Source organism: Microtus oregoni, unplaced genomic scaffold (assembly GCF_018167655.1).
Source record: "Microtus oregoni isolate MIOR12 unplaced genomic scaffold, Mior012 000011F_ref0000422, whole genome shotgun sequence".
Taxonomy (NCBI): Eukaryota; Metazoa; Chordata; class Mammalia; order Rodentia; family Cricetidae; genus Microtus; species Microtus oregoni.
Window position 1 is genome coordinate 50579052 of NW_024543070.1, and position 13223 is coordinate 50592274.

General features: G+C 46.8%; 1 protein-coding gene across 1 annotated transcript in view; it reads right to left on the bottom strand.

The window, feature by feature from the left end:
- The window catches only part of Pcbd2 (pterin-4 alpha-carbinolamine dehydratase 2), a 59809-nt gene that overhangs the window by 40349 nt on the left and 6237 nt on the right, over positions 1–13223 (bottom strand). The window contains exon 2 of the mRNA XM_041660311.1: positions 12842–12973. Coding sequence (XP_041516245.1) covers positions 12842–12973 — 132 coding nt within the window. The remainder of the gene's footprint in view (positions 1–12841; positions 12974–13223) is intronic.

Consider the following 13223-nt stretch of genomic DNA (forward strand, 5'->3'; position numbering starts at 1 on the left):
AGGGCATAGCAAAAGGAACAGAACCCAGAATGGTCAGAGCCAGAGAAGAACCTCCCCTACCTGTCCACACTAGTGGACCCAGACGGCCATCAATCACAACCCAACTGACCAGAACGCAGCACAGCTGGGTGCTGGGGCTGCAAAGGGCACAGCTGCACAGCTGCTTCTCCAGCACCCTACCTCCGTGTTCTGAAGCACACAAATCCACGTTTCTGTCCCAATTCTAATGACCAGAGTCCCAGGGTCTAAGCCCACTGTCAAGTTCCAACACTACTGCAGAGGAAACACACAGGCAGCATGGAGACCCAAATACTGCAGGCAGCACGGAAGGTCGCCTTCCATTACCATCTGCAGCTACTGAACCGCTCATTGGCCCTAACTCATTACCAACGTACTTAAGTAGTTTCAGCAATGTCAGCTAAAAACAAATACTCTAAAATTCCCTCATTTTTATTTATTTATTTTTGGTTTTTTCAAGACAGGTTTTCTCTGTAGTTTTGGAGGCCAGCTCTGTAGACCAGGCTGGCCTCAATCTCACAGAGATTCACCTGTCTCTGCCTCCCGAGTGCTGGGATTAAGGGCCTGTAGCACCACAGCCTGGCCAGTATTCCCTAATTCTTAAGTATTATTTTCTTGTCAGTTAAATGTAAAGCCATCCACTGGTGCCCACTTTATCCCACTAACCTCATCAAGTACTTCAGAAACCCTAAAAGCTACACCTAGGTACACTAATTTCACATACGCTAATGAAAGCAAAGTGCAGAAATGAAATTATGTCCATGAATCTCGTGACGATTTTTTATTTGATAGTAATTATAGCATTTATCAGAGAACATCTGCTGATATTAACAGTCTAAACGCAGCGTTTTCCAGGCAGCATTGACATTATCAGAGAAAAGCAATAAAAAGGCAGCGAATACATTCATCACAGCGGTATCTGCAAAGCATAAATCTGAAAGCCCTTCTCGTCAGCTCGGATTGCTTCCTGACTTTCCACGCACCTGATTTCACGCCATCTGTACGAGGGCTAGACAAACGCTGTTGAGGAAATTATAGCTCTTGGCTATCTGACTTTTATAGAATGCTCAGACTAATTTCTGTAAACATAAGATTTACTGCATGACTAGGAAAAACTGATACAGTCAGAAGTCCCTTTTTATTAAAGGGAGGCATGGTGACCAGTGTTTTCATACTGCGAGGATCACAGTTACCTTACTGACACCTGTTTCCCATTTACCTGCGTCTAGCCTGCCTGCTTTTAGGGACACAGAGCTCCACACCTGCTTGTGACACAAAGAGCAGAAGCGAGAGCCCAGCGACAACCCTGGAGGCTCTGAGTTCCCTTTCTTGGTGGACAGCCACTAGGTGACAGCATCAGACAGGTACCCTAAAACTGCAGGGGCAATGCCAATGTGAATGCCACCATGAATGCCAACAGGCAGCACAGACACTTCTATCAGCCTCTGGGGTCTTAGGTAACGTTGGCTAAAGTACAGCCACCTCTTTCTCCAAGGAAAACTAACGATACCTTTATTGCTCACTTTAAAGTGGAGGGTGGGTGTCTGTGTGTGGTTATGTACACACGTGAGTGCTGGTGCTTGTGGAAGCCAGAAGAGGGTGTCAGATCCCTCCGTTGTGAGCTGCCCTGTGTGGAAACTAAACTCAGGTCCTCTACGAGATCAGTTTGCGCTCTGAGCCAGTCCCAAAGGACACTTTCTGGTTTCTAGTCTACTATGGTCACAAAGCCATCGCTGAGAGCATTAAACAAAAGTGCTGTCTGACAATCACAAACGCTCAGCTTATCCTGTGACAGAAACACAAACACCAGCAAATACTTTCAAACAAAATGACATCTGGATGGGCACATCATCTCAGCGGCTGGGGGCCCGAGGCGGGTACAGAGTGGCTACTATCAACATCAGAATCCTCTCTCTAGGGTAATAACTGACTCATAATTTTGATATGCACAACAAAAACCAAACAACTAATTTGTTCTCATGTGAACAGCTGAGGCCACCACTAAAATCCTGCAGAGGACTGGTAAGACTCCCATTGACACCAGGCATGGTGGCTCATGCCTTTAATCCCAGAACTTGGAAGGCAAAGGCAGGCAAATCTCTGAGTTCCAGGCCTGTCTTGTCTACAAAGCAAGTTCCAGGTTAGCCAGGGCTACACAGAGAAACCCTGTCTAGAAAAGACTCCCATTGCCTTTCTTCTGGTGTCCTCGAGTCTCTGAGGTCGCCAAGCATTTCAAAGTGCTAACCCTAATGCTTCAATGCACATATTTAAGTTAGCATTTTATTTTCTTATGCATATGAACATTTTGCCTACAGCACTCAGGAGGCAGTGGCAGGCAGATCTCCGTGAGTTCAAGGCCAGCCTGGTCTACAAAGGAAGTTCCAGGACAGCCAGGACTACACAGAGAAACCCTGTCTCAAAAATAAAAAAAAAAAAGTAAGTGAGCCATAGAAACTTTCAGCTGCATATGTGGCCATCTCTTTGGCCCAGCGAGAGACACATTCTACAAACCTCCAAACCACTGCTGGGGCCCAAACACTACCACCACAGAGAACACGCCAACCACAAGCTAGACAATCACTGGACACCCTCACTCACTCTCCAGCTCCAGTAATCTTTCTAAGGCCACAGCTACAAAGGCAAATGAGAAGAATCAGCTAGAGAACAGATGAAACTCCTTGCCTTGCAAACACTGTTGTCCTGGCTGCTGGATTAGACCTCGTGAAAGCATCTGCTTTGGAAGGGAAAACGAGGACAAGCCAGCTCAGGTGATTCCATCTCAGAAAACCAACACGCTGGCTGGCCACTAAGAAAGACATAGGACCTCCTCCAGGAACTCAGGCATACAGCTGCTCATAGAGCTTAGGCCCCACCTTTACCAGCAGGAAACCCCACATGGCTTCCACCTAGAAGGTGTCATGCCCAAAGGCACCAAAGACAGGTGCAGTGCCTAGCCACCACTGTTTACCCAGCCTGGACCCTGAGTGTGTTCCAACCAATAAGGGTGGCCTTGGACCTGCTGGCTGCCTCCTGGGTTCTAAAACCGCACAGGCTGCACTTCTAAAACTTAAAATGTCTTCATTTTGAAAGCTTTCTGTTCACCCCACTCATTCATAACACATTTTCTCAATTTGGAACACACACCTACATTTCTAAGTGACATTTCTGTTCTCTCGAGACCCTGCAGGTAACAAATACCCAATAGTAAGTTTATGTCAGTTACAGCCTCTCCCTCCTTGTGTCTACATGAGCAGAAAAGTAAAACTCCTTGGCAAATGCCAGCCCTGCCCTGCCTGAGTCCAAGCGTTCCGGGCACGGCAACTCCCCCATCTTGAGAACACAGTGCCTCAAAGTGTCACTTTCTAACGCCATCAGACTGCCCACCCACAATGTGCCACAGAGCTGACATATACCACTAACGGCAGAAGCCACAGTAATGGACACCTATGGCTGCTTCACCAACCTGTACCAGAGAATCCAAGAATTTTCACATTTATATCAGCAAGTAATCATTCCCATTTAAAATATCAAAAGAGCTCTCATTATATGGAACTAACCACGTTTTAGAATAAAATCTCTTTGAGGAAATAAGATCAAATGTATTCTGCTGGCTACTGATTACTATAAGAAAACCTAAAAGAGCCCTAAGATTAGCGAACAGGTTTTTATCCAAGGCTAACTCACTGAAGACAGTCTGAAAATGTATAGCTCATTCTCCACAGCAGTAAATGAAACAAAGAATAAAGCTTGGGATACCATGGGACACACACCAATAAGCAAGCCACTTAAAAGCCGTAACATTTACTGTTTTGAGACAGAGACACCCATGTGGCCCAGGCTGGTCCTGATCCTTCTGCTTCCAGCTCTCAACTACTGGACTACAGGCTGCACCACTGTGCCTGCTGAAAGACTGCATGGGGCATGGGAGAGATGGTGCACAGTCAAGAGCACAGGCTGTTCCTGCAGAGGGCCCGGGTTTGAGTCTCAGTACCTACATGGCAGCTCACAACCATCTGTAACTCCCGCTCCAGGGGATCCATCACCCTCTACTGGCCTCTGCAGACCAGAATGTATATACATGTGGTACACAGACATACATGCAGCCAAAGCACTCATATATATAAAATAAAATAAATCTTTTTTAAGATGTTTACATAATAAAAATGAAAAGACTATTTAAAGAATGAAATAAATGGCTGGGCTTAAGTGTTGCATACCTGTCACACCTGTAAAATCCTAGAACTTGGGTGTCAGGCATCTAAGGCAGAAGAATTAAAAGTCTGAGGCTAGCCTAAGCTACCTGGTAAGCTCCTGCCTAAAAAAAAATAAATAAATAACAAAATGTTTGTTAAAAATTTAAACCTTGAAAAATGGAGGCTAGGGAGATGTCTCAGAAGAGCACTTGCTTGGCAAACATTGCTGAGGGGGATGTGCGTGTGTACATGCATGCGTGGTATATGTGTGTGTAGTGTACCGTGTGGCATGTCCATGAGCACACATGAAAAGTTAAAGCAAAGATTCCAATGTCTCTCTCTCCACCTGAAACAGAGTCTCTCACCAAACCTCAGAAGCAGGGCATGGCTGCTTATTACAGGCAGAAAGACAGGTGGATCCAAAGAACCCTCTGGCCCCAGCCAGCCTATCCCAAATGCCAGGCTTCCAGTTCAGCGAAAGATCCTGTCTCAAACAATAAAGGCAGACAGAAAGAGAAAGACATCGCTCCCTGTGTGGAAACCTGTGTGGTGTATGGGCGAGCTCACACCTACCCCTTCACATACATGCAAAACACACACATGCCTTAGAAGAGCAAAAAAGTACAGACCCACAGAGCTTTGAAGGGCAGTTCTGCATACCCAACCTGCACACGAGGAAGACTGTATATACTAAACTTCTAGGTTAGGACCACGAGAACTTAAAGATTTAAGTTCACAGACCTTGCTGTCTGTGTAAAGAACAATAGAGTAGCATGCAGAAGCCCCTGATTTTTATTTCAGCCTAAAAAGAGAGAAGAAGCCACAACTGGAGGCACACACCTTTAATCCCAGCAATCAGGAGGCAGAGGTAGGCAAATCTTTGTGAGTTCAAAGCCGCCTCGTTTACAAAGTGAGTTCAAAGCCAACCAGGGCTACCTAGTGAGACTCTGTCTTGAAATTAATAAACAAATAAAAAAGGAGGTTGTCTTAGTTAGGATTTTAATAGCTGTGAAGAAACACCATGACCACGGCAACTCTTTTTTTTTTTTAATTTATTTATTTATTAAGGATTTCTGCCTCGTCCCCGCAACCGCTTCCCATTTCCCTCCCCCTCCCCCGATCAAGTCTCCCTCCCTCATCTGCTCGAAGAGCAATCAGGGTTCCCTGACCTGTGGGAAGCCCAAGGACTGCCCACCTCTATCCAGGTCTCATAAGGTGAGCATCCAAACTGCCTAGGCTCCCACAAAGCCAGTACGTGCAGTAGGATCAAAAACCCACTGCAATTGTTCTTGAATTCTCAGTATTCCTCATTGTCCACTATGTTCAGCTAGTCCGGATTTATCCCATGCTTTTTCAGACCTAGGCCAGCTGGCCTTGGTGAGTTCCCAATAGAACATCCCCATTGTCTTAGTGTGAGGGTGCACCCCTCGTGGTCCTGAGTTCCTTGCTCGTGCTCCGTCTCCTTCTGCTCCTGATTTGGACCTTGAGATTTCTGTCCGGTGCTCCCATGTGGGTCTCTGTCTCTGTCTCCTTTCATCACCTGATGAAGGTTAATATTCATGAGGATGCCTATGTGTTTGTCTTTGGATTCACCTTCTTATTTAGCTTCTCTAGGAACATGAATTATAAGCTCAATGTCCTTTATTTATGGCTAGAAACCAAATATGAGTGAGTACATCCCATGTTCCTCTTTTTGGGTCTGGCTTACCTCACTCAGGATAGTGTTTTCTATTTCCATCCATTTGTATGCAAAATTCAAGAAGTCCTTGTTTTTTACTGCTGAGTACTACTCTAATATGTATATATTCCATACTTTCTTCATCCATTCTTCCGTTGAAGGGCATCTAGGTTGTTTCCAGGTTCTGGCTATTACAAACAATGCTGCCATGAACATAGTTGAGCATATACTTTTGTTGTATGATAGGGCCTCTCTCTTGGGTATATTCCCAAGAGTGGTATTGCTGGATCCAGGGGTAGGTTGATCCCGAATTTCCTGAGAAACCGAAACACTGCTTTCCAGAGTGGTTGCACAAGTTTGCATTCCCACCAGCAATGGGTGAGTGTACCCCTTTCTCCACAACCTCTCCAGCAAAGGCTATCATTGGTGTTTTTTATTTTAGCCATTCTGACAGGTGTAAGGTGGTATCTTAAAGTTGTCTTGATTTGCATTTCCCTGATCGCTAAGGAAGTTGAGCATGACCTTAAGTGTCTTTTGGCCATTTGAAGTTCTTCTGTTGAGAATTCTCTGTTCAGCTCAGTGCCCCATTTTATAATTGGGTTGATTGGCCTTTTGCGGTCTAGTTTCTTGAGTTCTTTATATATTTTGGAGATCAAACCTTTGTCAGTTGCGGGGTTGGTGAAGATCTTCTCCCAGTCAGTGGGTTGCCTTTTTGTCTTAGTGACAGTGTCCTTTGCTTTACAGAAGCTTCTCAGCCTCAGGAGGTCCCATTTATTCAATGATGCCCTTAGTGTCTGTGCTGCTGGGGTTATACGTAGGAAGTGGTCTCCTGTGCCCATGTGCTGTAGAGTACTTCCCACTTTCTCTTCTATCAGGTTCAGTGTGTTCGGACTGATAATGAGGTCTTTAATCCATTTGGACTTGAGTTTTGTGCATGGTGATAGATATGGATCTATTTTCATTCTTCTACAGATTGACATCCAGTTTTGCCAGCACAATTTGTTGAAGATGCTCTCTTTTTTCCATTGTATACTTTTAGCTCCTTTATCGAAAATCAGGTGTTCATAGGTTTGTGGGTTAATGTCAGGGTCTTCTATTCGATTCCATTGGTCGACTTCTCTGTTTTTATGCCAATACCAAGCTGTTTTCAATACTGTAGCTCTGTAATAGAGTTTGAAGTCAGGGATGGTAATGCCTCCAGACAATCCTTTATTGTATAAGATTGTTTTGGCTATCCTGGGTTTTTTGTTTTTCCATATAAAGTTGATTATTGTCTTCTCCAGATCTGTGAAGAATTTTGATGGGATTTTGATGGGGATTGCATTGAATCTATAGATTGCTTTTGGTAGAATTGCCATTTTTACTATGTTGATCCTCCCAATCCAAGAGCAACCACGGCAACTCTTATAAAGGAAAACATTTAATTGGGGCTGGCTCAGTTCATTATCATCATGACAGGAGCATGACGGTACAGGCACACACGGTGCTGGAACTGAGACAGCTACATCTTACAAGCAACAGAAAGTCGAATGATACTGAGCAAAGCTTAAGCAAACACCTCAAAGTGATGCACTTCCTCCAGTATGGCCAATACCTGACGAGAGGCAAGGGCCCGTTTCAGCTTGTATTTCCAGGGGATACAGCCCACCTTGGGAGGGAAGGCCTGGCAGCAGGAAGGTCTGCATCAGCATCGGGAAGCAGGGAGATGAAGGCTGGTGCCCAGCTTACTTTTCCTTTTTTTAGTTCAGAACCACAGACCTTGGGGTGGTGCTGCTCACATCCAGGTCAGGTCTACCCTCCTCAATTAAAATTTTCATCACTCATCGAAACCCACAAAGAAGCATTTCCAGGGTGATTCTAACTTTAGACAATGGGGGAAAGAGATGGCTGAGCTGGTAAAGGCACCTGCCACCAAGCCTGATGACCTGAATTCAGTCTCAGTGAACAAAAGAACTGACCCCATGAGTCATCCTCTGACCTTCACGCATGTCCCATAGCATATGCATGCCCACCCCCCATACACACATATGTCCCATAGCATATGCATGACCACCCCCCATACACACATATGTCCCATAGCATATGCATGCCCACCCCCATACACACATATGTCCCATAGCATATGCATGACCACCCTCCAAACATGTGTCCCATAGCATATGCATGCCCACCCCCCATACACACATATGTCCCATAGCATATGCATGACCACCCTCCAAACATGTGTCCCATAGCATATGCATGCCCAGCTTCCATACATATATATGTCCCATAGCATATGCATGCCCACCCCCCATACACACATACATCTTATAGCATATGTATGCCCACCCCAACACCAAGGGCCAACAGTTTAATCCTTCCCTTGTACCCACTTTCATTTCTCTTGCCCTTCTATTACTCCACAGCACGTGTTTGCTCAAAATTCAGCTGGTTTTTTTTTTAATTTAAGCCCAATCCAGTATCAATCTACTCCAAGTCTGTGCAGTTGTATACAGCTGGATAAAACAAATCTTCACTTTGAAAGCTGCACCATAATCTTTAATGACTCCAAATATCCCAGTATCAGCCACCTCTCCCTCGTTAGTTCATTACCTTAGACACTAAATGACTCTTCCTTCTGTTATCTCTAGACCTCCAATGCCCTTGCCTGCAGCCACAGGACTCACCGAAAGAACAGACACAATCAGAAGAGAGTTGTGTCTGCTTAGGATGAATGTCCTTTCCTAACGCCATGACAAACTGGCCCTGTGCCTGCATGGCCACTCCAATCCCATCCCTCTTGCTAGCATGGATCTGCTTTCACCACTGCCCCCCTCCACTGGTAATTCTCATCTCGGTCTGCATTCTGACCTCATAACTCTTACCTGATTTCTCCAACTGAATGACTAAGTGTCTCATCCCTGATGTGCACACAGCGGGCTTAGTCCCCTCCTCTCTCCCATACCCTCCCCTTTGCAACTCTGCACGAGCTACCAATGACATCCTCCGCCATCTTAGAGTTTACCAAAACCTTAGGTCATCCTTAATACCCCCTCACCCCACATCAAAATCATCTGCAAGTCTCTCTGTGTCTCTCTCTCTCTCTGCTTTCTGTGTCTCTCTGTGTCTCTGTCTCTCTCTGTCTCTCTCTCCCTCTCCCTCTCTCCCCCTCTCTCTCTGGTACTGGGATAGACCCCAGGACCTTGGGCATGCCAGGCAAGCAGTTGTACTATTGAGTTACAGCCCAGTTCTTCACAGAGGCCTAATTATTCCATCCTCACACTGATGGGAACCATCCCGCCCATTTCCCTCCATTCCCAGTGCCACCTCCACTCTCTGGGCTCTGGCTTGGACTAATCCAAGAGTCCAAACAGCTTCCCTGCTTCCACTTTTGCCCTCTTTCTATCGATCCTCAGCAGAGGAATTGGAGCAAATTTTCCTGGTGGTGGTGTTTGTTTGTTTTAAAACAAAAGCCAAGTTTCTCTACTTGAAATCCTCTACCATCTGTCCTTTGCAGAATAAAGTCCAAATGCCTCACCATGCCCACAAGGCCCTAGAGCCCTTTCTTCCTCTCTGTCCACTCTAGAACACTACCCTCCCGGTTCCTATCCCATCATTTGAGATTCTTTTGTATGAGGAAATCTGTCCTCTTCTGGAATGTTCTTTCCATACATCCTCACATGTCCACCAGCCTCCACACGTTCTCTCCCCAGAGAGATTGTGAACTTAAAGACTGCCTTCCCCTCCTGGGCTGGTGACGGAGTTCAGTGGCAGAGCACACACCCACCATGTTCAGGCTCCTAGGTTCAAACCCCAGCACAGAAAGAAAGGCAATGCCTTGCCCTTTGCCCTTCATTCAGTACTGGCCTGGTTTCTCAGGGAGCCCTCCTTCGATGAGCTCAGACCACGTCACCTACTCCTCTGCTCACCGTCTAGTTCTCCACAGTACTGGGTGGCCCGGAGCCTAGAGCCACGCCAGCCACAGAGACGGTGCTTAAAGTACACAGAGAATTAACGAGTTACTCATACGGTAAAAATCAAAGCCTGGAGAGTGGCTTGGTGCTTAGCAGCACTCGCTGCTCTTCCAGAGGACCTGAGTTCAGTTCCCAGCACCCACATTGTGTGATCACAACCACCAGGGAACCTAATGGCTGTCTCAGGCCTCCTCTGGCTGCCCCACTCACCCGCACATACTCTACACAGATATACATACACGCATAATTAAAATTAGTGTTTTTTTTAAACTCAAACTGATTTAAAGATACTTCACAGAAAACAATGAGAAAGACCATAATGGCAATAAGGAGAGTCGTTCCGAGGGGAGCATCTACAGTCATACCCTCTTATTATAATGTCATACTGTTGCTACAGTTCAAAATGGCCTGCCAGGTATGGTGGTTCACACCCTGATCCCAGCACGGAAGAGACAGAGGCAGGCAGATCTCTATGACTTCCAGGACTGGGCTATACAGACCCTGACACGCGCTGTGGAGCAGGCGAGGCGGCAGGAGCAAGCAGTCAGCTTGGTCCAGGTTTTCTCAGTCCGGGCCAGTCAAAACTGGGTGAGGCTCTGTCAGCACTACAGTGCCGTTTTGTTCTCAGACGAGATGCAGAGGGAAAGCAGCTGCATCTGGGAGCTGGCCTGGGACTGACTAGGCCTTCCTCCATGTTCTCTTCTTTCTTGCCTTAGTGTATTCTTTTTTTAAAGTTTTGTTGTTATTGTTGTTGCTGTTGTTATATTTATTTTTTAGTGTGTGTATATGAGCATGTGTGTGTGTTTGAGTGTGTGCGCACGTGTGTGTGTACATGTGCTATGGTGCAAGTATACAGGCCAGGGACCAACTTCAGGGAGTCAGTTCTCTTCTTCCACCACGCTGAATCCTGGGGACTGAACTCAGGTCATCAGGGTTAGCATCAAGTGCCTTTACCTGCGGAGCCATCTCGACAGCCCACATTTTGGTTGATTCCTGGAATCAGAGACCTTCTTCATGGTCCGAGCTGACCTCACACTGCGGTTCTCCTGCCTCAGTGTCCACACCAGCTGTACATAACAGCAACGAAGCCACTCTGCGGGGGACACGAATCAGGACACGCAGAAGGCTCTATGATGCTATCCGCACAGACAGGCCTGAGGGCTCTGCACCACACACTGAGCACCACTGCTTACTAGCTAATGCTTCTTTCTCCCTTAGCCCTGCCTCTTCCTTTGTCTAATCTCCCTAGAGGCGAGATCCATAAAGTGCTGAATCACAGACCTGCCCTTATTCTGGCAGTTTTGCTCATGGTTGACTCCCCAGAACACTCCACGTCTGCCACTGCAAGCTGAATTCCACCACCAGGTCTTCAACGCTGTCTTCCAGAGACCTGCACACAGTGTGTCCCCTCCCTCTCTGCAATGAGAAATGGGGGTCCAGCGTGATTACAGGTGTGTTCTGATTGTGTGTGGGCAGTGATAGCTGGTCATGGCACCACTGCCAGCCCAGGCCACTGCCCAGGCAGAAGTCACAGGGCCTGCTAGGGAGTTGATGCTGGCTCCCCTACCTAAAAACTTGAGGGAAAGGCCCAGGCAGTGAAACATCACGGAGTGTAATGGCACGGTTAATCCCACATGCCCTGCACAGCTTCCCTCCCGCCCAGCTCAGGGCAGACCCTGAGGCAGCACTACACGAGCACCTCAAGTCACAGGTTCAAGCCCAATAAATTAGCCCAGGCTTAAAGAAGTCAAGATGTACCCATGTAAGGATTTTAATAAGCTTGGGAAAGGCTACCTGGAGCTATGTACAGCTTACCGTACCAGTGAGGTGCCCTGCCACAGAACACCGAGACCTGACAAGCGCTGTGGAGCACGCAAGGCGGTAGGAGCAAGCAGTCAGCTTGGTCCAGGTTTTCTCAGGAACTGGGGACTTACGGCAAATGGCTGGCAGCCAGATGACAGACGAAGAGAACAGGGCAGGCAACTCCGCAAAGCCAATGGCATTTACCAGGAAGACATGCCAAGGGTTCCTTCAGTGGGAATCTGGTGCTTGCACACCCTTGCAGAAACCGGCAAACACTGTAATCAATGTCTGCCCTGTAATCGATGCCTGTTTGTACTCAGAAGCATGGAGAGCAAAGCAAACATGGGCTCTGACTGCTAGATGCCAACGCCTAACATAAATAAAAACAAGAAATCTGTCCAAAGGATTACTGAAGTAACTGAGCAAACACGAGCTAGTCAAAAGCATTGACCGTACACGAACGCAGTGGAGGAGTCATGAAAGCTAAGTCATGGGAGATGACTCTCTGAACAGGGTGCGGCCCAAATGGAACAGTTACCTGGTAAGGCTGAGTCTCCCCGGGGGAGGTCAGATTTTGAGAAAATGTCCAAGGGCTGGATAGCAGGCTAGGAGCTGGCCGGGAAGGGGAAGAGGTGCAGCATAGGAGAGGGTTTAGAGACAAAACACAACTATGAGCTGTTGATTTTTTTAAGTGCCCTGAAAAAGTAGAGAAAGCAAGCAGACTGTGCCTCTCACCTGGCCTCCTGCATACCCCTTCTAGTACACAGAAAAACACTCATGTCCTCATTTAGAATTACTCAGAAAAAGACGATCTTACCCAACCCCAAATCAAAGCTACAGTGGCCTCAGAATCTGATATTCAATCATTCTCATTCTCGGGGGCAAGGTCATTAACTGGAGTCAGGCTGGAACTCACCATGTAGTCCAGGCTAACCCTGAACTCACAATCCTGTCTCAGTTTCTCCAATGCTAGGATTCCAGGTCTACACCACCATGCAGAGCTGATTTCTAAGCAACAGAAAGCCAACCCCTCCCCCAGAGCTCGGACGGCCCGAGTCAGCAGGACAATCTCGTCAATGAATTCATAAGGAAGAGAGGGTGTGGTCCAAGCGCACACGGCACCAGACAAGCAGTAGTCACAGAAACATAACAGGGCAACTGACAAAAACCGAGCCGGGCACATCAGGAATTACCTGATTAAAATTTTTGAAGGTGAACTCTTTGTAGATGGCGTCTCTGTCGCTTAATTCTGACCATCCTGCTGCCTTCAGGCCAGGAATAAGTTCGCTCCTCTCCTCTGCTGTCAGCCACTGCACATTTGAAGACTAGGAAGAAAACACAATTCCTGTCTGAAAGGGTCGGCATTTATTTAAACTCTTTCCAAAAACTTATACTTCTTATGAAGCAATATAGAAAAAAAGTCTCAAAGGTAGCAAATTCTAGCCATCTCTCATTCGTTTACTAAAAAAGACAGGCAAACTCTGTGTGGGCTGTCCAAAAGGATGGCTGGGGATCTGTGCCTGCTCCTGAGTGCCTGCCTCAGACTACTACTGCCACCGGCCTTCTTAGACAAAC